The following is a 27,553-nucleotide window of genomic DNA, read 5'->3' on the forward strand; positions in this document are numbered from 1 at the left end:
AAAGATTTTCAATAAGATACTGTTTTTAATACTACTTCTAAAATGAAAAGCAACCAGAAGAAACAGAAGGCTTTCTGTTATAAAAAAATTATAAGCCTTTGGAACATTTACTTAAATAAAATAAATACAGCAGTAGGAAAACTAATTTTACTTTATGATGCACAAACATTTATATTCACATGTATGAAGATGGTTGCATTAAGTAACAAAAATGCACTTTTACAAGGTTAAATGTTGTCAGTTATCCCCATTAAATACTAGATATAGGTACAAGTTTGCCAATGTACACATCAATAAAAAATTGTGAAAGTGGGAAACGCAACAATATGTTCTGTTATATCTTTGAGTTGTTCCAGGAGTGATTCTGCACAAGATTCTAGCCCATCAGCAATGCTGGCCTCCTCTATTATCCTCCTTCCTCTGACTCTTTTTTTTCAATTGACGCCTATAGCTATGAAGCATTGTTTACTAGGTTTTTTATTTGTGGCGGTGGGATATCAGAACAATTCTCTTAAGCTGATATTTAAGAAGGCTCTTCTGTGCTTTTGCAAAGCGCACAGTGCCAGAAATATATTGATATCTCATGTCTTAGTTTTCAGCAATCTTTTAAAAAAATCTAATCCTGTCAGGACTCAGCATGCAAGTTCACCATTAGAGGAAGGAATACCTGAACTTACTCCCCTTCTCCTCCCTCAGAATCATCTTGGTGTACTAACCCTACCTGCCACAAAAAATCTCCAGAAACTAAAACATCTTAGTGGCCATGAAGAACATATTGCATTATTTATACTTCAAACTACATTTCATTAATCTAAACAATCATTTTCTACATCACTTAACATATTTAAAATGGTTTTTAAAAAGGCAGATTTATATCTGGCAATCTCAAAGAATCATGATCCCACAACACTGGTTACAGGAAGCACAGCCTTCTCCTATTACAACAGTGTTATTGGCTGCCATTCTGTTTCTGGGCCCAATTTAAATTGCTGGTTAAAGTCTCCTATATGGCTTGGGTCCAGGCTATCTGAAGGACTATACCATCTCATTTGAGCTTCCTCGTCTTTCAAGTTCTCTTAGGAGGCCCTTTTGACAGGATGCTTACTGTTTGAGAAGATGCAAGAGTGAGCCGACTCAGAAGCTACTCCTGGGCTTTTGAAAACGTTTTCCCAAGAAGCCAGGTCGCCCTCCTCCCCTCTTGTTCTTCAATTCTCAGACAAAGACCTTCCTCTTTTCAGGCAGAGGAAGCTACAAGCTACCTTTTAAGCTACAAGCGGGGTTTCTAAGAATGCTACATTTACTGGCCAAAATCCTGTTGCTTAGTGTAATAAATCCCACTACAGTAGGCCAATTGACTCAATGCAGATTTAGTGAGTCAACTTCTCTAAAAAATTCCCTGATTCATATGGGCCTTCTCTAGTTATGATGTACTATGCTAAAATAGTTTTTGTTAAACGAGCTCCTTGATCCAATATTAGGCACTTGATACACTTGGACAATTTATACTGATTTTAAAGAGCATTCCCAAGGATTTAAAGGCAAATAACCTGCAAAGATCTAAATCTATATTTTCAGGGTAAGAGATAATGCCATGAACACTGTACCACAGAACCATCATCCAAAGTGTGGATCTGAAATAATATGATAATAAGTAGGCTCGGCAACTGTTTTACTCTTGGTGTATAGCAGAGGCATACTTGGACAGTGTGTTCAAATGCTGCCATTTTGAGATCCGGACATAATGTGGGCAAACACTTTATCTCATTTCCCCCAGAATAATTAATGTGTTTTAAAAACTATCTCATCATAATTTCCTGTTACACTGTGCTTACATTTTTCAAGCCTATTTAATAACGGATGAAGGAATTGCTTCATGTTCTTTTACATTTTTCACCCAATTTGCACACAACAAATCTATTGTGTGACTAAAAATGAAGATCAAACATTAAAAAATACTGCAACATTTTAAAAGCTTTAGAAAGCCTCAACCTATTCTTCTTTGCTTTTAATTAAAACATGCTTAAGCCCTTCAAAGGGGCTCATTAACACATGTGCAATTCAGATTAATTCATTTTTTCATTGCTGTTTTAACAGATGGCCATACATAGGATATGACAGCTTTGCAGAACATGCAGGCAGCTAAACAACAGATTGTCGCAATCCTTGAGAAAGTATAAGATTGTTTGAAAATCATATTTCATGAAATACATTTCTAAGAAACAGGAATCATTGGATTACATTTGCTTATTTTCCTAAAGTTTCCCTTTCTATCTCTGAACATTTGACCATTCTTAAACAAAATTCTGTTTCCTAACAAAGATGCACTAATCACAACAACAGTTGTCTGGTGTGTAAGACAATGTGCCCAAACTTATATTCCCTTTTTAAACATTTTTCAGCTTAACAAATTGAATTCAGAGCCTTCCACATTCACAGAAACTCCCTCTTAGCAGACATATGATTTAAGTAATATGGGGGTACTACAGTATTCTAGATGGCAGTACCTTCCTAGTGACTACTACCTTAGAGCTAAATGACACTCAGTGGCATAGTAGTGGTGCTAAATCTCAGATGTGTTTGTTCTGAATAGACACATGGAGTCCATACAGCTGAAGCTGCCTTCCCACATTACAAACACCAACTGACAATCAACAACGTCTATGCAGACTGAAGGAGTTTTATGGGCTACAATAGCCAATGGGCTCTAAGACAAGACAATAGGATACTATAGCATATTCAAAAACAAGGGAACAAGAAAAGCCCTTAATGCAAAGTCCACAATCCAGCTGCTGATTTACAACTGTGTAAGGGAAATTCCACAAATCTTGTTAGGAATCTGCGACTTAGTAACAAGGTGCTGGAGGCGTTCTTGGATATGTGTGCACTTGTGGTTGTGCACCCAGAAATACATCCAGTACCTCACTAACGAATGGCAATTTGCTGCCAAGACATACACAACTTCCTTCATACAAGTGTATAACAGCAATAGAATTCTTGTAGCCCAATAAAACATTTTTAATAGAATTTGATGAAAATTTGAGAAAGCTATGTGCACAATTCTCTTGTCAAGAAAACCTGAAATAGAAAACAAGAACTTCAATGCCGTGGACTCGTGATTATTAACAAATAACTTAGCATTCATATGGGTAACAATGCACATATAAATTATTGCTAATTTATTAACTGGAAGTAAAGATTTTTAAAACTTGATGATCTGAAAAAAAATCCCATGTCTACAGTATTTCAATGATTTTGAATTCCTTGATAGTTTTCTCCCTCAGTGTCTTCTGAATTCCTTTCCTATTTTCTTGTTTACCCTACTGTTTCTTTCTCTGTCTTTCTGCCCAGGAAGTAGAAAAACCTTCACAGCAGGCCAGTTCAGTTAACAAGAAGAATGACTTAAAATAGTATGCACAATTCTTTCCAGGTCTGAGAGAAGAGAGCTAACAGGAGAACCAAACAGAGAAAATTTTCAGAGGCGGAAGCCCCGACTTTAATGGCTCACTTGTGCATTTGTTCAAGATATTTTCAAAATTTCTCCATTTACTGCCCCATGAGTTTTTATTAAAACTGACATAAATTGATAGTGCAAGCATGCACACATGGACACACAAGCGCACGCGCGCACACACAGAGTTGAAAAGCAAGAATAAGATCGGATGATATATACCTGCATCAAGGCTGTGTCCTTGACATTATTACCCCCCACACTTTACCAGAGCTATGAAATGAGGCTGGACCTTCACCCCAACAAGCCCCTTATTTCACTGTTTCAAACAATACACATCTCCAGCTCAAGCTGTTGCCAGGCAACAGAGGTTTCTACTAAGCATGTGCCTCAATAAATATATAACTGTCATCAGCCATAGGCTAAATATCTACATTTTAATAAAATTTACAGATATGTTACATGACTACTAGGCAAACTAGCAGATGGTCCCCTTGATGTAATGTGTACGCACACACTTCCCAAAAGGCGAAATACAAGCAAGGAAACCACCTAAATTAACATTCACCAACATCTGCAGAAAGCAACTGACAAAAAAAAATGACAAAGTGCTGGATTTACCTGTAAACTTTAACCCCTATCAAAATAAGATACTTACATTTTCTACCAAAAATTGGTCATGAACCATCTTCAGACCTGCCTGGAAAATATCTTCTAACTAATTGAGTTTCATAGATGCAAACAACAGAAATATTTTTTCTTTAATTTTTGCTGATCTTGGGCTTTAGTATAGTTTTTCAGTGTTCTGAACTGTAATCTGGAATGTGTTCTGTGGCATCAAGCCAGATCTAATTCACAACAATCCTAATAGGGTTTTAAAGGTAAATTAGATATTTAAGTAGTAGTTTTCCAATGACACCATTACAGTGATTTTCCATAGTTGAGCAAGGATTCAAGCCCAGATATCCCAAGTCACCACACGGGGTAATCTAGAATAGTTATGCCAAATTATAAACTGGAATCCCGTTCCACTTGCTTTCTTTTTCTTTTTCTTTTCTTTTCTTTTTTTTGAAGGAGAATGAAAACTGAGATAACATGACTGACAATGCTACTACACTTTCATCTAGATACATGTGAAAGAAGTTTCATCACTCCTGGCACACGAATAAAAATCACGTTCTATCATCTCCTGAAACAAAGAGAGGCAGATTCTGTGACTGAAATCCTGTTGCTTAACGTAGTAAGTTGCAATTAGAATAGACCCATTGAATCAGTGGAACTTATGGTGATATTGACTCACAAAACCCACACTGATTCAATAGGCCTATGTTAGTTCTTAACTTACTACACTAATCAGCAGAATTATTACCAGGTAGGGAATAATTATTTTTCTCACTTTTGTTGAAGGAGAATGGAAACTGAGATGACATGAATAAACTACACTTTCATCTAGATACATATGAAACAAGGTGCTTTTATCACTGCTAACATATGAATAAAGATCATGTTCTATCACCTCCTGAAATGAGATGTAGATTTTATGGCTGAAATCTTGGTAGTAAGTTACAAATAGAGCAGACCCACTGTGTCCATGGAACTCTCAGAGAAACTGACTCAACAAATCTCCACAGACTCAATAGGTGTATTCTAGTTGTAACTTACTACAGCAAGCAGCAGGATTTTAGTCATTAAGTAAAACTGTAGATTATATAAATAGATATAGATTGAATCAATACAGAAGATAAGTAGGTGTAGAGTCTAAGTAAAATTATATGGAATTAATGTCAGTATACACATTTGTTTCATTTACATAAGCCTGGGGCTCATAAATGGAATTAACTTGCCCTTACTGATATAATTTTTGATATCCACAGGTTGATTATTCAATGCTATTATACTGAATATTTCACACTATGTCAAGGTATATTAAGAGTATACGTTTGAGCAATGCTTGTGAATGCTTTTAATTGCCTTGTGATGTTTCCTCATTCTCAGTTCAATCTCTTTTAAATTAAGTCCTTGAAAGAGAATTCAGAAGCAGAAGCATGTTCAAAAGTTCTGAGCGTCTGCTTTAATTCAGTGACAGACTGATGTAAGAGTGAACAATCTGAACTTAATCTATACAAAACCAAAGGACTGCTGGTTGGGAACTAAGTCTTGGAGTCGTTGAATTGACTGTCTCAGATGACACTGTGTGTCTCCAGAAGAAACGCTTTGGATTCAGCCAAACAAGCAGTTACTTAAATGATGGCTCTGTCCAAAAGTAGGGTTTTTTTTAGTACTGGTGTTGGCTTTTTTTGTTACAAATTTAGATATGTGTATTCCCATGCCTTTTTCTTGGAGAAAAATGATTTAGCTATGTATTCAGTCACATTCAGGCAAGATTTAAAAGAGTGTGGCAGTGTGTGTACTGTATATTTGTATCATGGGTGTTACCGTATATTTCGCACCATAAGACACACTTTCGCCCCACAAAACAAGGGGGTGGAAAGTCTGTGCGTCTTATGGAGCAAAGAAAACAGATTATATTTTCCTGTTTTCTTCTCCTAAAAAATTGGTGCGTCTTATGGAAAGGTGCGTCTTATGGAGCGAAAAATATGGTATTTTTTTCCTGGTATATGTATTCTTTTGAGTTATGCCTGGTAAAAAGTGGCAACATTGATTAGGAGAAAAGTTAGGGATGCTGTCTTGTAAATGAAGTTCTGCAGAGACAGGGTCATGGTTGGAATCAGAGAAATGCCAATTATTTGATCCACAAGTTTATGCCTATCTGAGCTGGAGATAAGGGAGGAGTCAAGATAGCAATAAACATATGTCTGTAAGAGAAAATTAATAGTTATGGTCTTTTGGATGGAGTTCCCTCCAGGAATCTGTGAGGTTGAATTTGGAGATAAAAAAGTACAGAAGCACCTTCAGACTTGTCATGAATGCAAAACTTACTGAATATGAGAATAAAGACCATCTGTCTATATGTTACCTGTTTTATTCATTGTCTCCATTGTCTCTAATGTCCCAGCTATATCAACATGAATGCTGCCATTGCATACCATTAGTTCTAAATGAGATAAAACCTCAGCAGTTGGTTCCTGATGGACTGACCCCAACTCAAAGGAGTCTAAGACACACTGGTGATAATGACAATGGCTTAGATTTAAGTAGCTGGTACAGATGATAATGATTTAGATTTTATGTAGTTAACATAAAATGTAATCCCTTAGGGGGAAATTGTTTTCTGTTCTTTGGCCGATGTCCTATTGTGCAACACCGCCTATGCAATTGGAATATCCTCATTACCAGCAGATTGCTCTTAATTAAAGAGTTCTTTTTTAAAGTTAAGGTGCAAGCAACTCAAGAAGAATGAAGTTACACTGAAATTGAAAAAAGGTACTCTTTAATTAGTGGCAATCTGCTGCTGCTGACGTCACTTGATAACGGCCATAGGTTACTTTTGATGGGTGCTCTCAATTGTATTTACAGATATATCAAGCAAACTAATTTTTATTACTTCATTAATCGGCAGGGCTTTATTTTGGGTTTGTACGCATTGCTACATAGAAATCAAAGTAAACAAGTGCCTAGTTTAAATTTGTTAACATAAATTGCAAGGCTATAGTCCGGTCATGCTGACTGGTGAAATTTTTGACTGATTGGTGAGACATTCTAAAATTTTTCAAGCCCTGTTGATCGTATCAAACACATTTCAAAGAGAAGTAAACCTATTTAGAATGCTTCACTGCTCAGCTTTGCAGAGATGTGAAAAGAAATCAGGTTGATCACTAGCCCCAACATCTATTTTGCATAGCCATTTTCACCTTCCAAGTGCTATCACTTATCACATTTTCTAAATCATCTTGACTAGACATGGGGGTATTCATATATTTTCTAAGACTACAGGATTTTCCTTTAAAAAGTATTTTTCACACAAGGGAATTCTTGTAAGGCTTCAAAATATTTCAAATCAATAAATTTTGAGTGGATATGTAAGAGAAAATGCACATGATAAATTATGCTGTAGTTAAAAACTCCAACATGGAGTAAAATCTTTCCTATAAATCATACCAATCTGAGATAGCAGGAAATTACATATTTAAATGTATTGTTTCTTTATTCCTAATCGATGCAAAATTCTACATTCTTTACATTTTCTCTGGCTTGAGTTTTACACCTCCCTAACTCTTAAAATAATATAGCACCCAGATTTACTGCTAAAGGCTTTAAGTCTAATATTTGTATTTAACTGAATTTCAAATGAAATTCAAGAGTGAAACAAGCTATGCCTGGTAGCATCTAAGATAGGGTAGGGCATAACTATGCATTCAGTGACGGAAACAATGGAGGTGCTGCACTACTAATAAAAGTGCCATTATGCCTGAAGTACTGGAGAAGGCCCTGGAAACATCAAATGACTCTACAATTCTTGGATCACCCCAGATTACAGACTGCTTGAACCTCTGGGAGCATGTCCCAGATGCAATCACTGGGTCCTAATTCTGTGTTAGTTGGCCAGATGGCTCAGTGAGTTGGGTAACTGCTTGTGGAGCCAGAGGCTGGGACTTTGATTCCTACCCCCCACCCCTGGGAGAAGAGTCAGCATATGCAAACTTGGGCAAGCTCCACAGCCCCAGCATGCCCCAGTAAGAAGGGAATGGTACTCTCTACCTAGAAAACCTTCTAAAGGGCCACCATAAGTTGGAATCAACTTGACAGCACACAATTATTATTAATATTAATAATAAGTTTTTGGCGTTCTTCAGACACAAATGCTTACAAGGGAAGTTCTCAGCTTGTCTGGTAGCATTTACCATCTCCAACTCATACAATATATGTAATCTAGAACAGTGGTTCTTAACTTTGGGTTACTCAGGAGTTTTGGACTGCAACTCCCAGAAGTCTTCACCACCAACTGTGCTGGCTGGGGTTTCTGGGAGTTGCAGTTCAAAAGCATCTGAGTAACAAAGGTTAAGAACCACTGATCTAGAATATGTTCTTCCACTGCAGTTTTAAAAAAAGAATGAAAGTAATGGTTAAGTTCCTGTGACTTTGAATAATGTGTGCCAATTTCACCTCTGCAAAAGAGTCAAAACACTAAATTGTGACAAAAAGGGGAGAGAAGGACACAAAAGGTGAGCAGAAATGCCAGTAGCACCAAAATGAAGTCATACTTTGTCTTAAAATAGCTATGTGAAAAATCACAGAATCTAAACTCTCCTTTAACAAACAAGTGAATTTGAACATTAGGAGTTTTGATCTTAACAACCCAGGTAACCCTCCGGGGAGAAATTCTGTAACACCAGCTTCTTCCATAGTGGAAACAGCTCATGTTCATTAGAAGCGGCATGGTCTGTCCTTTTGCAGGAGTGCCTCAGCAGCCTGTCTAGGGCCTTAAAGAAAGAGAAATATCCTATTTTTATACTGCAGGATTAAGATATTGCCTGTATCCCTGCCTTAAGTAAGGAAAGGACTGTGAGTGAAAGTCACTCCTGGGAAGACTGCCAGAAGGAAGGCATACGCAAACAGCTCACCCTGAGAGGCCAGGCTCATTTGCCTTTGCAGAGAAACCAGTGTTCTCAACAGGATTTATTTCCCATTGCCAAAATGGATTCCAAACAGATCTTCCATAATATTCTAACATGTTTTTTTTAAAGCTACATGGTGTGATGGCTTGAAGGCCAAACAAACAAGGCAGGATGCACACCATGACAGAGCTGTGGCCCTTTAGAGAGGGAAGAGCATGTTACATCATGAGCTTTCATGGACTACTGCATGACAATATAACCTGTTACACAGATTTTCAGGTATGTACACATCACAGATGTTCGGGGACGGGACTGAAGACAGTGAAGGAAATTACATACAGAACATTCTGAAAGCGACAGTGATTAACACTGGCCATTTACAAAGCTTTTGATGTTTTACACAAATAACCTGGAACTGGTTAAACAAAGTAACACACGTAGTATCAGGAGATAAGAATCTGTTATCCCTGGTTAAAATCTGTGATGACAGACTGGAATATCCTAATGAACTGTAACTCAGCAGTTTCTTATTCTAATTGCTATTCATAGGTTTTTGCTCTACTGAGATGCTTGGAAGTCAGAGACAAAGCCAGCTGAGAGTCTGAAGCATTCTCCTACTGGTGTCTGAATACTGCAATTTCTGAAGTCACATTTATATCCAGGTACAGTGGTGCCTTAACTTACGAATGTCCCTACTTACGACCATTTCGAGTTATGACCAGCTCCGGCCGCAAAATTTTGCTTCTACTTGCGACTGGAGCTTCTACTTATGAACAGAAAAAGGCAGGGGAAAAAGGCAGGAATTCAAATTTTTAACTGTAGGTGGCAATGAGGCTGCTTCTTTGTAGCTCTTTTGTGCCCCAGCAGTTAAGAGAGTGTGTGATTGGAGAAGGCTGCCTGGTAAGGTAAGGTGCTGTTTTCTGCTTTTTAAAAACTGTTCTGGGTGTTTTGCATCATGGTTTTGGGCTGGGGGGGTTATGTTTCTGTGTTGTGATGGGTCTTGGGGAATTTATTTGGTTTTTGGTGGGTTTTCCCCTATTTCCGATGGGTCTTGGGGGGGGGTTGGTTGTTTTTTGGCTTTCTCCCCCATTTCCGATGGGTCTTGGGGGGTTTGTTTGCTTTTTGGGGGATTCCTCCCATTTCCAATGGGTCTTGGGGGCTTGTTTGCTTTTTGTCCCCCTCCCTTTCCCATGGGTCTTGCGGGATTTGTTTGCTCTTTGGACTTTTTCCCATTTCCAATGGGTCTTGGGGGTTTGTTTATTTTTTGGCTTTCCCCCCATTTCCGATGGGTCTTAGGAGGGTTTGGTTGCTTTTGGTGTCCCCCCCCATTTCCGATGGTCTTGCATGCTTCTCTTGCTTTTTCCTTTGTTCTCTTTGCATTTCCGACCTGGTCCCTTTGTTTTCTGTGCATTTCCAATGGGTCTTGCATGCTTGATCGCTTCCCCCCCTTCAGCCGGAAGGGATCAATCATGTTTCCAATGGGTCTTGCAGTGATTTTTTGCATTTTTTTCTTCAGCTGGAACAGATTAATTGCACTTCAATGCATTCCTATGGGAAATGGTGCTTCGACTTATGACAATTTCGAGTTACGGCCATCTTCTGGAACAGATTATGGTAATAAATTGAGGCACTGTATTCACGTCTGATGCTTTCTTTGTTGACAATTTCCCTATTATTCCTTTAACCTAGTGTATGTCCAAAATATTTTAAAACATCATTTTCAAGCCATTCAAGGGAAAATTGGACAACCATCTGTCCTATCTACTTTGATTTGCATTCCTGTATTTAGCAGGGGGTTGGACTCAATGGCCTTACAGGCCCCCTCCAACTCAATTCTTTAATGATTCTATGAATTAATATTTATTAATTAAACTGGGCACAACTGAGGCTTGAACTAGACTATGGAGCTTAGGACTTGGAGAAGCTAGCTGGCAAGATCTGAATTAACAGATACTAACAAATTCTGTAGAGTGATACTCTCAGCTAATGTAGTCAAAACAACGGTGAGTAAAAATATGCTTTCTGTTTTAAGTATACACTTAACTAATAAAGATTCCTTAATACTTCCTAATCTAATACATTCTGCGACAATTTTGTCTATAAGGGAAAAAAGGGTTAATGGACATATTTCTAGTATTGGTTAGTGAAGAATAAGAACAAGATTCAAAAAGTGAAGACTGTACTATATGCAGCTATTATGGAAAAACCTCTATAGAAGTAACATAAGAAATAATAAGGGATTATTTGACAAGAAGTCTTTCTGCTCAGTGGTGGCCTCTATGATACTCTGCTATTGCTGATATAAAAAACTCCCTTTTAAGTTCCAGAACAGTGCCAGTGTGGAACAAACCTTAAATAACAAAACAATGTTGCTTAATTGGTACCTTACTTTCTTGACCATCCCATCATTGAATAGAATTCTAGTGGCCCTACACTGCTAATGCAGGATGTCTTGCCTCCTACAGAATTGTGGTGAAAAGAAAGGAGAGTACTACTTAAAGGAAAAATAACACTGCAGTGAGCTAGTAAGTAAGGAACATGTCTTATAAAGCGAAAGGTTTTATGACTGGAGCCAGTTTTAGCTGCTTTCAATGGCACCTGCTTAGGGAAGCTGCCTCCACCCACTTTTTAGGAATACAGTGGTACCTCGCAAGACAATTGCCTCGCGGGATGGTTTTTGCAATCTCTGTTGCGCTTTCCAAGACAATGTTTTCTATGGACGATTTTTGCACGACAATGATTTTTCTCCATTGAACACATTAAGTAGATTTCAATGCATTCCAATGGGGAACCACGTTTTGCAAGACAATGTTTTCTATGGGCGATTTTCGCAAAATGACTATTTTCCCATTGGAACGCATTAAATTAGATTTCAATGCATTCCAATGGGGAACCGCGTTTCGCAAGATGATGTTTTCACAAGACAACGTTTTTTGCGGAACGAATTAACATCGTCTTGCGAGGCACCACTGTATTCTGAACCGAGTATCTTTTCACATTGAGAAATAACAATCATGCTTCCAATCTGACAGACCATCCCCATTCCCGTACATCAGCAAATATTATTTCTGCAGAACAATAGGTGAGAACACAAAGTTATGTTTGCTGAACCAAACACAACGACCCACAATGAAGTGTGAAGTGGTACGTATGAACAGTACAATGAGGAGAAAAGATTAGTGTTAGGATATTTAGCAAAACCTTTGAAATAAGTCACTAGGTCCCCAAAATCTCCTTCAATAGCTTAATAAAGGTAAAATATGCCTTGACCACAATCTTAACTGAAGATGTATACAACTTGCATTGTCTGGATAGGTGCAGTTGGCAGGCTAAACAGAATCTGTGTTGCAGCACCTTCCCTAGAATATTAAAAACAAAACAAAACAAAAACCTGAACAGGCGGCAGTTACTACTGCTAAGCTAATCCTAATGACTAATTAGCTAATTTCTAATTAACTGTTTAGCTGGTACTAAATAGCTGTGGGGGTCATAGACAATGACAATGCAGGCACGCTACTGGGGAAGAGAGAAGGCAAAAATCTAATGTGGTGGAAGTAACAGGGTGGTAATAGCAATGTCTTCATACTGTAAAGAGTATATATTACATTACACGTGCGGTTGATACCCTAAACAGTGCATTAAATTGCCTTCTATAATGTATAGTGAAATGTAGCCCTATTTAAACATTTCAGTGATGTGAATTTCCCGGCTGTCATGCTCTTTCTCTCTCTTTCTGAATGCTTATGTGGGGGAAAGAACGGTGAGAGAAAGAGAGAGAACCTATTCCCATTCTACTATGTGGAGAAATTTCACCTTCCAAAGCCACTGACATCAGTTAAACAAAATGAGGGGTAGACTCTGTCATCTGGCTTACAAACTGAAAAGACAAGGCACGCAGAAAGACAAGCAAAGGTATAGAGGAAGATCAATGCTTCAAGCAATGTGGAGCAATGTGGCAGACAGTAAATGTGCTTTTATAGCTAGGTCAGACCAAGTTGAACTTTCCTTGGTAGCATTGTAGCTTGTGTCTGTGACTCTGAAGTCTTTGGACATTATTTCAAAAGCTCAAAGCTATGTTGTCTTCCATTGGCAGTAACTTTTACAGTAGAAAATGATGGGTACAATGATTCTAAGGAGTTAAAAAAAAATTCAAGTATTTGAACAGGGAGCACAAAGGGCAGTATGGAGTAACTGTAGACATCTATGTCTCTTGTGAAATCAGTCATAAAAGTAGAAGAGGATAAGAGAAAAGACTGGGAATTAATTTTTCATGGCATGCAGCTGAAAAAAGAAATGAATGGCATGAAGAAAATTGGCAGAACTCAAGAGGCGATGCTGCTGAAATACATTTACAGTTCCAAAGATTCTGACTCCATTTCCTCCTCTTTTCAATGACCTATGCTGCATACTGATCCTGTTGTAAGACTATTTAACTCACTACAAATCACACACAAAGCCCAAGGTCTACATAGTGAATAGCAAGAGCATTTTTTTCATTCTACAGAATGTCAAAGACTCTGAAAACAGAATTATAGTTCTGGCAGAATGAAATGGAGGAGAAGAAGAATGTCAGTTTTTGCTTTTAGAAATTGAGTTGATTGGAAACCATTTTGTTTTCCTGGAGTAGAATCAAAACCCTGCGGATTTATCACTGAAGTGCATCTATTAATAACCGAAATAAAACTTGCTTGCTGTATCTATTTGGCCTGTGCATTGTAGGAACAGCAGCATGGAGTGTTAGCACTCAGCACATTGTATCCTTTCTTCAATGGTGGGGGCAACTTTGGTTTTAAACTAGACATGGGGACGAATTTAAAAAGATTGCGATATTCATGACAAATCACTGATTTGTTAAATATTCCTCCCTTCACATTCGTCAGTTCCAGAGACCCTGACGAACACGAAGGGACAAATATTTCCCCGTTTTTATTTGTCCCCCATACAAATGGCTTTCCCATTCTGCCTATGGGTCCATAGGCACGCAGCCAGCCCCACAGCCACTTAACCCCTTCCCCCCCTTACTGCCTCCATCCACCACCACGCAGCACCACCATCATCTACTGCTGTCTGTTGTTGCAGCCATCTATCACCACCCGTTGTGGTGACCTCCACAGCAATGGCCTGCTGTAAGGGACATTGGCTGCCCTTTGCAAAGATGGTGGCTGCAACTTCTTTTAGTGCAGGGGAAGCTGCAGCCACCATCTTTGCAAAGGGCAGCCTGAATTCCCTTAGCCTGCCTTAAAGGAATCCAGGCTGCCCTTTGCAAAGATGACGGCTGCAGCTTCTCTTAGGCAGGGGAAGCTGCAGCCACCATCTTTGCAAAGGGCAGCCTAAGGGCAACCAAGATTCCCTTGAGGCAAGCTATAGCAGTGGAGGCCATCACAGCAAGTGGTGCTGGATGGTGGCTGCAGACTGCCACAGCCAAGGTAGGGAGGTTACAGGGGTAGTGGGAAGGGGGGCAGGCTGTGGGGGTGGAGGGGTCAGCTTTTTTTTTTGACAGCCTCCAGCTGTCTAACCTCCCCCCCCCCATGAACCAAGGAATATATTTGTGCTTCATCAGTTCATGGGGAGGATATTTGTGCTTCTTGCTTCGTCAATTTTGACGGATCACGAAGCACAACAACTCGCCAAAATGGCAATTCGTCCCCATGTCTATTTTAAACTTAACTCCAGCAAATAAGCAAATGGTAAGCCTTTAATGGGAACAGAGAAATACAAAGGAATACATGAATGGGCAAAGAAAATGCTTGATGGCCTTAGAGGTTTTCAAACAACAGTACCATGCACTAGATTTAAAATAATTTCTGAATTAATATCTTTTCAGGATTCAAAGCAAAGTCCAGTTTTTAAACAGTTAAGCCTCATGCAGTGGAAGACAGCCAACATTCCTGATCTCAACATCTGTAAGATTTCCGTATTTATAAATGTATTTATGACAGTGGAAGAGAGAAGAAATTAAACAGGGAGAGGAGGGTTTTAACACTGAAATGACTTGCCCGTTGTTTCATTTAATTATGTTGTACACTCACTTGTTGCAGGCAATCAAAAGTTCCTTCACCACCAAAAGAAGTGATACATCTCAATATATATTAATCCAATGGTCTCTATAGCTTCTCACTATTGTGTTTCCTTACCCCCAACCATTCCCAGCCACATCTTGTCTCACCCACTCATGTATCACACTAAGAAAAATAGTACATGATTTTTGTCCAGTCCAAGAAAATATTCTCTTAAAAGAACAGCTTCAATAGCTAAAAAAAAATGCTGCTGGTTAGAACTGTCACCAGAATTTATTTATTTCATTCATACGTGCCAGAAGCACCATAATATAATTAATAAAACACAATAGTACTACCAGAATAACAACAGCTCATTTGATACTCACGTCGGCTTTCATACATGCTCCTGGACTGGGCCCAGATTTTGAATGGATCTGGCTTCTTCTGTCCAGTGTTGTCTGGTTGGTCCACAGTTGGTGCTTCAGTGGCAGGGTAGTCAGGAAGCACCTGAGTGCTATGGACAGGTGAAGCCGTGTGTGTACTATGATGGCTGGACACGCTGTGCTGAGAACTGTTTTGGCTGTCTTTCCTTTCCAGTGGTTGCTGTAAGTAAGGAAATCAGAAAACAAGGGGAAGGGAGGGGGAGCCCCAAGAAGGTTAATGCTCTATGTGCAAGCAATTGCCTTCTCCCCCCCCTTAGCATTTCTGCATATTCCTAAAAAAATACATAAAGCTATTTTTTTTTGTATTTTCCCCCCTCGCTTCTACCATTGCCAGTTTGTGCTGAATCCAGGTAAATTTCCTTAGTGGCAAGCAGACAAAACAAAGAGGCAGATGAAAGTGATTCATCACAGAGAAAAACAGACAGCCTTCCATCTGAAGGCATAATAGATGTCAAAGTTGCTTGATTGTTTAATGACTATATATTTTACGCTCTGTTAAGAAGAGCACCAAAAACTCAAGAGTGGGAAACAGGAACTAAACAATAAAGGATATATAAATATACGCTCTTTTATGTATATACGTACACACTCATATGCATATATTGGCATTCAGCAATTTTCACACACATACAGCAGTCATTTCTCCAGCATCCGAATGAAGATGCCTGGGTCCTATGCTGGAAACCAAAACTGTTATTAGAGATTAAAATTCTGAGCATACTTTTGTTTTCCATTTTGAACTGATTTTCACCAGGCAATTTTCTTACCAGACTCCCCCCTCCTTAACGCAACCAATTTAAAATTTGTGTCTTGCACTGTTGAACCAGTAGAAAAAACCAAAATAAAGGGATTAAAAATTCACCTAAACAATGAAGCAGCTGCACAAAGCTATGAGGAAGACTTATCAGAGGTTGAGTACTTGTTATCGATGAAACATCTCACAGTAGAAGTTAAGAAATACCTTGTTTCCCCGAAAATAAGACAGGGTCTTATATTAATTTTTGCTCCAAAAAACACATTAGGGCTTATTTTCAGGGGATGTTTTATTTTTGTCATGTACAACCATCTACATTTATTCAAATGCAGTCATGTCATCTTCTGGTTGCTGTACAATGGTGGAGGGCGGGGTTTCACTTAACTAGGGCTTATTTTTGGAGTAGGACTTATATTACAAGCATCCTGAAAAATCATACTAGGGTTTATTTTCAGGTTAGGTTTAGGGGAAACAGGGTAGTATGACAAGAAAAATGGGGATGAATATTTAAACTGGCCATTAGCTTGAGTCATGGTAGTCTTCTTTGCAAACAATGGGAAAAGGTGAGATTGAAATTTCCATATCCCAACATTTGCCTTAACCTCTGCTAATATATAGTACACCACTAAGCACTAAACAAAAGATTAACTATAGAAATTATATTGGATGACTCTAGTTAACAACAAAGTTTGGATAGTGTATGCTACATAGTAAAACTGTTCAATTAAATATTGTTGGATGAAACATCTGAGATGCTTTGTTCAGTGAAATTAAATTTTAAAAGGGGGTTCTCATTCTATGTAAATGATAATACCAGATACCAAAAATACCTAGAATCATAGAATCAGAAGTTGGAAGGGGCTTATAAAAGTTAATGATTACATATAAAGCCCTAAACGGTTTGGGACCTCAATACCTGGCAGATCGTCTTCTCCCACCCAGATCTACCTGAATCACCCGACACAGCCAGCAGGGACGGCTGAGGGGTCTGACGCCGAGGGAGGCCTGGAAGGAAAAAACAAGAAATCGGGCCTTCTCGGTGGTGGCCCCTCGGCTGTGGAACACCCTCCCCACTGAAATTCGGCTGGCACCCTCGCTGGGCATTTTCAAAAGCCAGCTGAAAACTTGGCTATTCAAGCAGGCCTTCCCTTCAGTCAATTAAGTCATTCTTATTTTTCTTCTTTTCTTCTTGCCATCTTGGGACTCTTTGCTTTAAATTAACTGTTAAAATCGCAAATTTATATTTTATATCATTTTGTTTTTTAATGTAAAACTGTATATTTTAAATTGTTTTTATCTTCTAAGTTGTGAGCCGCTCAGAGTAGACTATGTCTAGATGGGCGGCATATAAATGCAATAAATAAATAAATAAATAAATAAATAAATAAATAAATAAATAAATAAATAAATAAATAAATAAATAAATAAATAAATAAATAAATAAATAAATAAATAAATAAATAAATAAGGCCATCAAGTCAAATCCTCTGCTTAGTGCAAGAATACAAATCACAGGATATCTGCCAGGTGTTTGTCTAAATTTTTACTGAATGCCTCCAGTGTTGGAGCATTCACCACCTCTCAAGGTACAGTGGTGCCCCGCTTGACGACGATAATCGTTCCAGTAAAATCGCTGTTAAGCCAAATCGTCGTCAAGCGGAAAAATAACCTCCAATGGATTGCATTGAAAATTGGTTAATGCGTTCCAATGGGGAAATACATCATCGTCCAGTGAAGATCGCCTATAGAGAACTGCTGATCAGCAGTTTAAAATCGCTGTCTTCCGAAGCTTCTGTACAGAAAACAGCTAGGGAAGGGAGGGAAGCCAAAACCATCATTTTGCAAACAAACGGTTCACAGAGCAGGCATCTAATTGACGTAAAGTAAAAAAAAAACCCACAGGAACCACTGTGTTGTGATTGCTATAGCAATCTCAAAAAACTCATCGTCAAGTGATTTTGTTGTCAAGCGGGGTAGTCGTCAAGCGGGGCACCACTAATTGGTTCCACTGCTGTACTGCTCTAACAGTTAGGAAGTTTTTCATGATATTCAACTGAAATCTGGCTTCCTGTAACTTGAGCTCATTGCTGCAGCTCCTGCACTCTGGGATGATTGAGAACAGAACCTGCTTCTCATTTGTATAACAGCCTTTCAAATATTTGAAAATGATACCTCTCCTCAGTCTTCTTTTCTCAAGGCTAAACGTGACTGATTCTTTCAGTCTTTCCTAAAAGACGTGGTTTCCAGACCCTGATCATCCTTATTGCCCTCTTCTGAACTTGTTCGAATTTGTTGACATCCTTCTTGAAGTGTGATGTCCAGAACAGGACACAATATTCAAGATGAGACCTAACCAGTGCTAAATAGAGGGGAACTAGTACTTCACAGGATTTGAAGATTATACTTCTGTTAATGCAGCCTAAAATAGCCTTTGCCTTTTTTGAAGCCACATCACATTGTTGGCTCATATCCACCTTGTGGTCTATGATGATTTCAAGATCTTTCTTGCTCATAGTAGGGCCAAATATATCCCATCTTGTTACTATGTGTTTGGTTTCTTTTTCCTAGGTGCCGTACTTTGCACTTATCCCTCCTTAATTTCATTATGTTGTTTTCAGCCCAGTGCTCAAAGCTGTCTAGATCATTTTGAATTTTGTTTCTGTCTTCCAGGATGTTGACTATTCCACCCAGTTTTGTGTCATCTGCAAATAGATTAACATTCCCTGTATCCCCTGATCCATGTCATTAATAAAAATATTGAATAGCACTGAGCCGAGGACTGAGCCCTGGGGTACCCCACTTGTTACCTCCTGCCAGTTTGAGAAGGAGACATTAATCATCACCCTTGAGTACGATTCTATAGCCAATTGTGTATCCACCTGACCCTTGATCTATCTAGCTCACACCTAGTTAGCTTGCACTAGGGCAAGTTGTGAGAATGAGCAAAGGAGAGGAATGATTTATATTTGTTTTGGTATAACCACTGGGTCGACGGCTTTCAAGCTTGATCTAGTACATTTTGTATGGCGGGAATATCCTCCATGCTGTCAGGTTCAGAGAGTCTATGTCGGGATGGTAAATCATCCCGTTGTCTTGGGTCAGAAGGTTGGGGATCGACGGGAGATGGAACACATTGGTCGATCTCGATCTCAGGGTGAACCATGGTTGACGTGGCCACCATGGGGTGAGGAGGACGGCATCTGAGTGGAACTGTCGAAGTTGAATGACAGTTTGTTGTATGAGTGGAGTCGGAGGAAATAGGTAGAGGAGGCCTCTGACCCAGTCTATCATAAAGGCGTCTCTGAGGCAAAGAGATTGATGGATAGAACACCCCATTGGTGTTCGTCGTTCAATGCCCACTTGTGTGTCCTTCTGGTAAGATGACTGAGATGGTCTGGATGGTTGTCGTTTGTGGCGACATGGACGGCTACCGGGAAAATATGGTGTAGGTAGCATCATTCCCAAAGTTCGACCACCAGATACAGGAGCGAAAGGGAGTGGGTACCTCCCTGCTTGTTTATATAGTACAGTGCTGCAGTATTATCTGTAGCTAGCTGTACTGCTTGTCCTGCAATGAGAGGTAAGAAGGCATGGAAAGCCCTGATAATTGCTAAGAGTTTGAGATGGTTGATGTGTAATAATTGTTCTTGTTTTGTCCATAGGCCATGTATTTTGTGATGTCAACAGTGAGCTCCCCATCCTGATGGACTGGCGCCGATGGTAACCTTTATCGAGAACTGTAGAGGTCGGAAGGGTCTGCCTACCATCAAATGAGGAAGAAATGTCCAGCAGGTGACTGGTGAGTTCTGATGTTACTATGAGATGTTTGGAAGAGTGGTCTGTTATAGGATTGAATAGTGATAGGTACCATGATTGTAGGGACCTCATTTTAAGCCTTGCATGCTGGATAATGGCTGTTGTAGAAGCCATAAACCTGAGAAGATGCTGGGCTTGATGCGCCAATACTGAACGGTCAGATGGCTCGTTTTAGTTTGGTGAGGGAGAAAGGCTCTGGCTCGAATGTCAAATTTCTTTCCTTCTCGGTTGGTGGGAGCCACAGATTATTTGTTACATATTCTTGATTGATTGGATTCTACAATAATTGAATTTGGTGTGGGATGTTTGGAAAGGAAAGCTGTGACGGGGCTGTGAGTTTTATAATGATTTTCTACTCGCTGCGAAATCTACTCGCTGTGATGAGGGGGGTTTGTCCCATGATTCCTTTACTAAATCGAGCATGGCCGGAATGAAACTCAAACTCAAACTAAGTGGTGGTGTTTTATCTTGATTAAGATCATCAAAGACCAGGTGTTTTTTCTGAGGCAGTGGTTCTTCGATGTCAAGTTGTAACAATTTTGCAATTCGCATAACCAGCTGGGAATAAGATCTGAAATCTTCTGATGGGGATGGAGGGTAGTTTTTACCTACATCAGAAGATGGTGTAGGCAAATTAGGGGGTGATTCCTGGGACATCTTGAGTTGAAAGGGATGATTGTGAGGATGATCAGTGTAGTGGTTTAGTAGCCAATGCTGATGGTGGAGGTAGTTGTGATACCAGACGTTGTTCAATGTCAGGGGGAGGAGGTGGGGGCCCTTTGTAGGTGGTGGTGACTTGGAGAGAAATATGGTGTCGAGAGTGCTTGAAAGAGTGCTTAGCTCATTTGGGTTGCGGTTGAGAATCTGGTACCGGGAGAGTACATTTGAGGGCTGATTTTGTAGGGATCGATGTATGGTGAGTTGATAGTGGGTATGCTGAGGACGAAGTGTGTCGATGTCGTGGTGGTGAAGGTGATATGGAAGGTGAATATCAGGGTGGAGAAGCATATCTCATCCTCCTTGGTTCATAACAATAGACCTGTTCAGTCAGGTCTTCAGAATAGTAGGGATCGTAGTGATGGTACCGCTCCCCATGGTCATCTCTAGTTGGATATCGATATGGTTCAGGATAATAGTAAAATTCCCTGTGCAAAGGGAGATATTGGATTGGAGAAAGGTGTAGTCTCTTTGTCCTATGTTTTCGGAGAGAGTGATGTGACAGTACGAATCAGAGAACTGAATAGGTATCGCCTGCCCTGATGATCTAGGGCTTGAATGTGCTGAGGCTGGGCTGGAATGAACATCATCCGGAGATAGGCCAGTACTCTGCAAAAGGCTAGCAATGGAGGCTGCAGCCTGAGCCGGTGTTAGAGTTGGGTCATCTCTATCCTCTAGATGACTCCTTGAGGATGGGTGATGGGATCACCAGTTGAGGGGGATCTATTTGAGTTGATTTTGTAGGCTTCTTAGTTTTCTTAGGTTTAGTTTTATCTTTCTTTTCCTTAGATGAGCCATCGGGATGGGTTGGAGCTTTCGACGTGGAGGTCAAGCTCGACTTCGAAGCGGACTTTGAAAGGTCCTTTTGTCAAGGGGACGGTGTTGTCGGGCCCGATATCGGCCAAGGGGTTTCTCGACATTCTGGATGCGGAGTTAGAGAGGTTGCCGGATCCAGGGAAGTCGGATTAATAGAGCATTCCCAAAGGTAGGAGCGAAGCCTTTGTAGGCATTGTTTTAAAGCAGGCTTAGTAAGCTTTGCACTTGAGGCAGGAGTGTGTTTGGTGTTGTTCCCGTAAGCAGAAAAGGCAACAGTCGTGACCGTCGGTAAGTGGGACCTTATTCATGCAAAGCACGCACCGCTTGAAGGGCCCTGGGGGGGGCCATAAAAGGTAGGTGGAAAGGGAAGGGAAAGGTGGTGGGGAGAAAAAACTGCAGGAAGAAGAGGAAATGAATGGAGTAGATGAAAGAAAAAAGAAGTGGATAACTTACAGGGGAACTTCCAATAAAAGAGATGATTGAAAATATGGAATAAATAATTGAAAATAGCCAAATTTGGAAACAGCCAAATTGGTTTAAAGGATTGATTTCAGTAATCGCTCTAACGTTCCGAAAAAAGTCCAACCAAAGCGGTGGCCAAAAGGAACTGAGGGAACTTTTGGAGGGCGGAGCATGCGCTCCACGGGGGAATGTCCTACTAATCACATGTCTTTAAGCTCTAGAAACCTCTGAGACATCCTGTGCAGGCGCAGAACAACCCATTTGTGTGCATCCACAGACGCCACAAAGAAGAACCAATATACTCTGCTTTGGTTTCCTTTGAAATCAAGAAATCTAGTAGAACATAGTCACTCTCACCCAAAGTTCCCCCTACTGCCACTTCCTCCACCAAGTTGTCACCACTGGTTAGAATCAAGTCAAGGATAACTGCTTCTCTATTTTCTTTCTCTACTTTTTGAAGGAGAAAATTATGATCCATGGAAGCCAAGAATTTCTTGTAAGTTCCATAATTGGCAGAATTTGCCTCTCAACAGATATCAGGATAAATGAAATCTCTCATCACTACTATATCACATCTTTTGTTTTTGAAAAGTTTCGTCCACATCCTCTGCCCATGATATCCACCTCCGGAACACAGCACATATGTGTGGAGGTGCACAGGGCACATTTAACCTCCAGACATCAACAGCTGTAAATAACAACATAAAAATCATAACATGTAGAAATCAAGATGTTTGTTTTTACCTTCAACTATTTAGTAGCATCACATAAATTAAGAAGAGTCATTCACTATAAATATTCCACCCCATTATCAAAACCAGTATTTTGGTTTTAATCAAGCAACTCCCTCCCTATCTTTATGTGCCAAGGAACAGATCTGAGGGATTCTGGAACATTTTCTATGTAATTCATTTGAAATGCTCAATAAATAATTTCTCTCTGCAGAGAGAGCACGGCTAGCTCACTTGCAGTACAGTTCACATCCAGAGTCATAAGGACCAACACGTTTCTTGAAAGTTTGCATGTTACTAGCTTTTTCCTTGATTAACCTTTGAAACTATTTGCAAAAAATGCAGAATTTCCAACAAAGCTTGAAAAGAGTGAATGTTCAAACCCACCTAGTTTTTCAAATGACCTTCATGTATTTAAAGTTTATACATTTGTCTAAATGCAGAGAAATTTATATTAAGATCATTAATATGAAAACACAAAGGAAAACTGACAAAACACTGAAGTGTTAAATGATGCAGGTCAATGTATGAGATACTAAAAATCCAGGTTTCACCAAAACGTATGTAATTTCAGAGCCCAATGTGCTACAAAATGGGACAGGTTAAGGAAGGGCCTTCAAATGAATTGATGGCTCACAAGCTACATTAGAACATATACAAAAGAAATGTTTGTGCAAAGTGTGGTGCTCTACAAAGAACACTATTAAATACCACAATGTAAAAAAGCAAAATCACTTTTAAAAAAAGTAGTTCTTACATGGCCCACTCAGCCACTAGCCTAACCTAGCCAAGGCCCAAACAGAAGCTGTATGAATTAGGCTATTCTTGCAATTATGAAGAGATTTATGAAACTCTGATTTGTATAATCATAAGGGTTTACTCCATATTCCATGTTAACATCATTCACTTTTTAGGACAAAGCAGTAATAATATCCATGCTCACATCTGATTCATTATGGAATGATTCAAAGTCTCAATCAAGTTTTATAACCTATCAGTAAGCTATACAAGGCAGATACAAGTAAGCAGGAACAAAGACAGAGAAGCCAAAGAGAGGAAGTTAGAAAATCTTTGGTTCTTCCCTTTGTGACAGAAAGAGCTAACTTAAAGCAAGCAAGCAAGAATACAGTACAGTAGTTTTAAAATGTAGCTATTTGCTGAGAGGTGTGGTAACACCCTTAATCAAAATTGCTCTGGAAAGCTTGACGCTCCTGACTCTTCTGTGGTGTATCTTTAAAAATGACATACTAGCATATGAATTGAATATAAAATGAACTCTAGACTTCAGATGGCCTGTTGAACAGCATTCACTAGCTGTCAACCCTGAACTACTGATGGGGCTCAGATGTGTACACACACACACACACACACACACACACACACACACACACACACACACACACACAAACACACACACACACACACACACACACACACAAACACACACACACACACACAAACACACACACACACACACACACACACACACACACACACACACCTCCACCTCAGATGTGGCCAGTTTGTACTTGGCATTAGAAAACAGATTATTTAAAAAGAGCATCATGAGACAAATCCTCAATATAGGCATTTTTTCCTTTTTTCATTAGATTGCTTCAGCATTTTAGCTCTCCTGTGTCTCCCAACTTGTCACTAGAGTTACAGATTAGAACAAAATCCATCCATTAAACCATACACAGAATTTCAAGATGACCTGATTGAAGATATGGTTTTAAATGCTCCCAATGGTTTTAAATGCCTGAATGGGAAAACATGAGCAAAATGTTTATGCTGGCCAATAAACTGGGGACTGTGGGAGGAAGAGTAGTACTGTACTATCCTCCTCAAAAAGGGAGCTGCGGTTTTAAGCACACACACTTCCTCACCAAAGGTACAATCCAAAATAGCAAAAAAATGGCTGAGGGCTCAAGCTAAGCTGGGCTGAAACCAAACCCTCTCAGCCTTGGGATGTTGAAAATTATTTAGGACTACCCGAAACCTGGCCAAACTTTCTGCCAGCATAGTGTGTCTGGACTGGAGGAGGTTTGGATCTGGCATAACTCAGCTTCTCTGCTGCTTTGCCTCTTCTATCCCTTTACTTGTTCTTCTGTTGCCTGCTCTCAACTGTGATGGCAGCATATCCAATCATGGCAGCAGGCCTGGGATCAACTAATACAACGGTTTGTCCTGGCACAAGGACACTTTTGCCAGCAGAAGGGATTTCTCCTGATTCCAAACCCATTACATCCAGCTTATCTCTGAGTTTGGACTGCACTGTAAGAGTGCAATGAATACCAACAAATCTTCTTGTCCTTGATAAAAAAAAAAGGTTTCTCAGTGCATTAAGACACCCGGGGGGGGGGGGGGAGGATTTAACTACTGAAGATTTTTCACTTCTGTGTAAGAGTGAAAAGACCACCCTGTCTGCTCTTTTGGTGCTAATTACAAGCCTTTTATCTCACACAAAACATTGTGGATTTTTCACAAAAAGATAGGTAAAGGGTTTCCCTTGACATTTAGTCCAGTCGTGTCTAACTCTAGGGCGCTGTGCTCATCCCCGTTTCCAAGCCGTAGAGCCAGCTTTTTTTTTTCCATAGATAGTTTCCATGGTCATGTGGCCAGCATGACTAGACACGGAATGCTGCCAACTTCCCACCATGGTGGTACCTATTTATCTACTCGCATTTGCATGCTTTCAAACCGCTAGGTTGGCAGGAGCTGAGACAAGCGACGAGAGCTCAGTCCGTCGCATGGATTCAATCTTACGACTGCTGGTCTTCTGATCTTACAGCAGAGAGGCTTCTGCGGTTTAACCTGCAGCGCCACCACATCCCTCTTAAAGGTACCAAGGTGTTAAAAATGCACAAAAACCAAAGGTACCAAGGTGTTAAAAATGCACAAAAACTCTAACAAATAGCATTCCACAGGAAGACAGCTTTAAAAACATACACTATATATATTGTTTTCACCTTAAGAATTTAATACACAAGGATTGACCTCCCTATTCCTCACCAACTGCTGTCCCCAGAAACTAAAAGTTAAGATAAAACTAGAAAAAACAGCTATCATTAGCCCTTTGTTTTTTCTCCAGATGGTAGCAGACAACTTTACATAGCAGTCTTAATGCTGGAGACTGACAGGTCTTCATATACAGTGGTGCCTCGCTTAATGATTACCTCGTTAAATGACAAATCTGCTTGACGATGAGGTTTCTGCAATCCCTTTTGCGATCTCAAAATGATGTTTTAATGGGTAAAATTCGCTTAACGATTATCGGTTCCCTGCTTCGGAAACTGATTTTTTGCTTAATGATGGTCTGAAAACAGCTGATCGGCGGCTCTCAAAATGGCCGCCCACTATGCAAAATAGCTCCCCGCTGTTTTTAGGACAGATTTTTTGCAAGAAAGGCACTGGAAAATGGCCACCCTATGGAGGATCTTTGCTGGATGATTACGTATTTAGCCCACTGGAACGCATTGAACGGTTTTCAACGTGTTTCAATGGTTTTTTCCCCCACTTGATGATGATTTCGCTCTACAGCAATTTCGCTGGAACGGATTAACATCATCAAGCGAGGCACCACTGTAATTTCTCTTTTACATACGTGCTTATGAGGGGAAGAATAAGAAAACAAAAGGGGAAATGGGTACCAGCTAAACAGTCAGTTCTACTCTACTTGCCTAGGGGAACAATGGGTTGGCCATACAGTGCTGTGCTTTCTCTGAGAGCAGGAACATGTACTGTTAAGTGCTCAAGTCAAAATGAAGTGCAACTAGCTTCTGCTCCAGGTATCTAGGGCATGTTTTTCCAAAAGAAAAACAGGAACAAACACATCAGACCTGCAATAAAGAGCTGATTCTAAATCCAGTACATGAGAATGTTTCTAGCAATCACTCCTTTTCTTTCCTCAGGAAAGGAGGAAGAATACAGTATAGCATACAGCAGACAACATGTGACAAACCTATTTCTTTTTCTTGTCTAGAAAGAGACATGAAAGGAAGCAGCACTAGATGCTTCTTCCAGAGTTATGGGTCTACTGGCCACACCATAACCAATCTCACTTGGACAAACTCTCAGTTATCCCAGAAGATCAAGGACTTGATTGTTTTCAGGTACAGAGCTTGGCAGCCTGCGCCCTAAAGCATCATCATCACATGAGCAGGAGAACTTGGGCAAAAAAGTTCTTATCCTAATTCCAATCCATTCTGCTTTATATTTTTTAATGACTTCACCCAGAAATTTTCATCTGTGCTTTTTATCTTATATACTATATAGGCTGATATAGGTAAATAATTTTCTGTCTACATAAGAGACAGAGAAAAATAGGAAAATGTACAATGGTATCAAATTAGTAAGATTTCAATTAGAGAATTACAGCATGTTGAGATTCAAGTATGTGGGTCATCCTTCAAAATCACCACTCAATACACACCACTGAATAGGGCACCCAGGACATTCTCAGCACTCATAAAAAAACAGAAACAAACTTATTTGTTCTGCCAAAGAAATTAAGATTTGCATATTGCATACATTTAAAGAGTCCTTCTGGTTGCAACCTGCATCTCAGCTAACACAATTCTCAGTTAGTAGCTAAATAAATAATAATAATAAAATAATACCTTCATGTGGTGAGAAGCTCAAGCAGATGCCTCATCTCTACAATGTCTCTGCGTCTCCCCCTCCCCTCATACAAAACATTATAATCCTAGCAGCTCAGGCCACTACAACGGCAATAATTTCATTTGTGAGCTGGGTATTCCACATGAGTCAGTTTCTTGTAGGTTCACCTCACACTACCATTTTAACATTTAAATGCATGCCACTGTGTATGGCGAGACCAACCTTGTGATC

At 39.7% G+C, this 27,553-nt stretch overlaps 1 protein-coding gene across 50 annotated transcripts in view; it reads right to left on the reverse strand.

The window, feature by feature from the left end:
• Positions 1-27,553, reverse strand: part of MAGI1 (membrane associated guanylate kinase, WW and PDZ domain containing 1) — a 601,653-nt gene that overhangs the window by 48,671 nt on the left and 525,429 nt on the right. For all 50 annotated transcript variants that reach the window (XM_078388879.1, XM_078388878.1, XM_072989400.2 and 47 more), the window contains one exon: positions 15,350-15,566. In XM_078388879.1, coding sequence (XP_078245005.1) covers positions 15,350-15,566 — 217 coding nt within the window. The remainder of the gene's footprint in view (positions 1-15,349; positions 15,567-27,553) is intronic.

Source organism: Pogona vitticeps, chromosome 2, assembly GCF_051106095.1.
Source record: "Pogona vitticeps strain Pit_001003342236 chromosome 2, PviZW2.1, whole genome shotgun sequence".
In the NCBI taxonomy this organism is placed as follows: domain Eukaryota; kingdom Metazoa; phylum Chordata; class Lepidosauria; order Squamata; family Agamidae; genus Pogona; species Pogona vitticeps.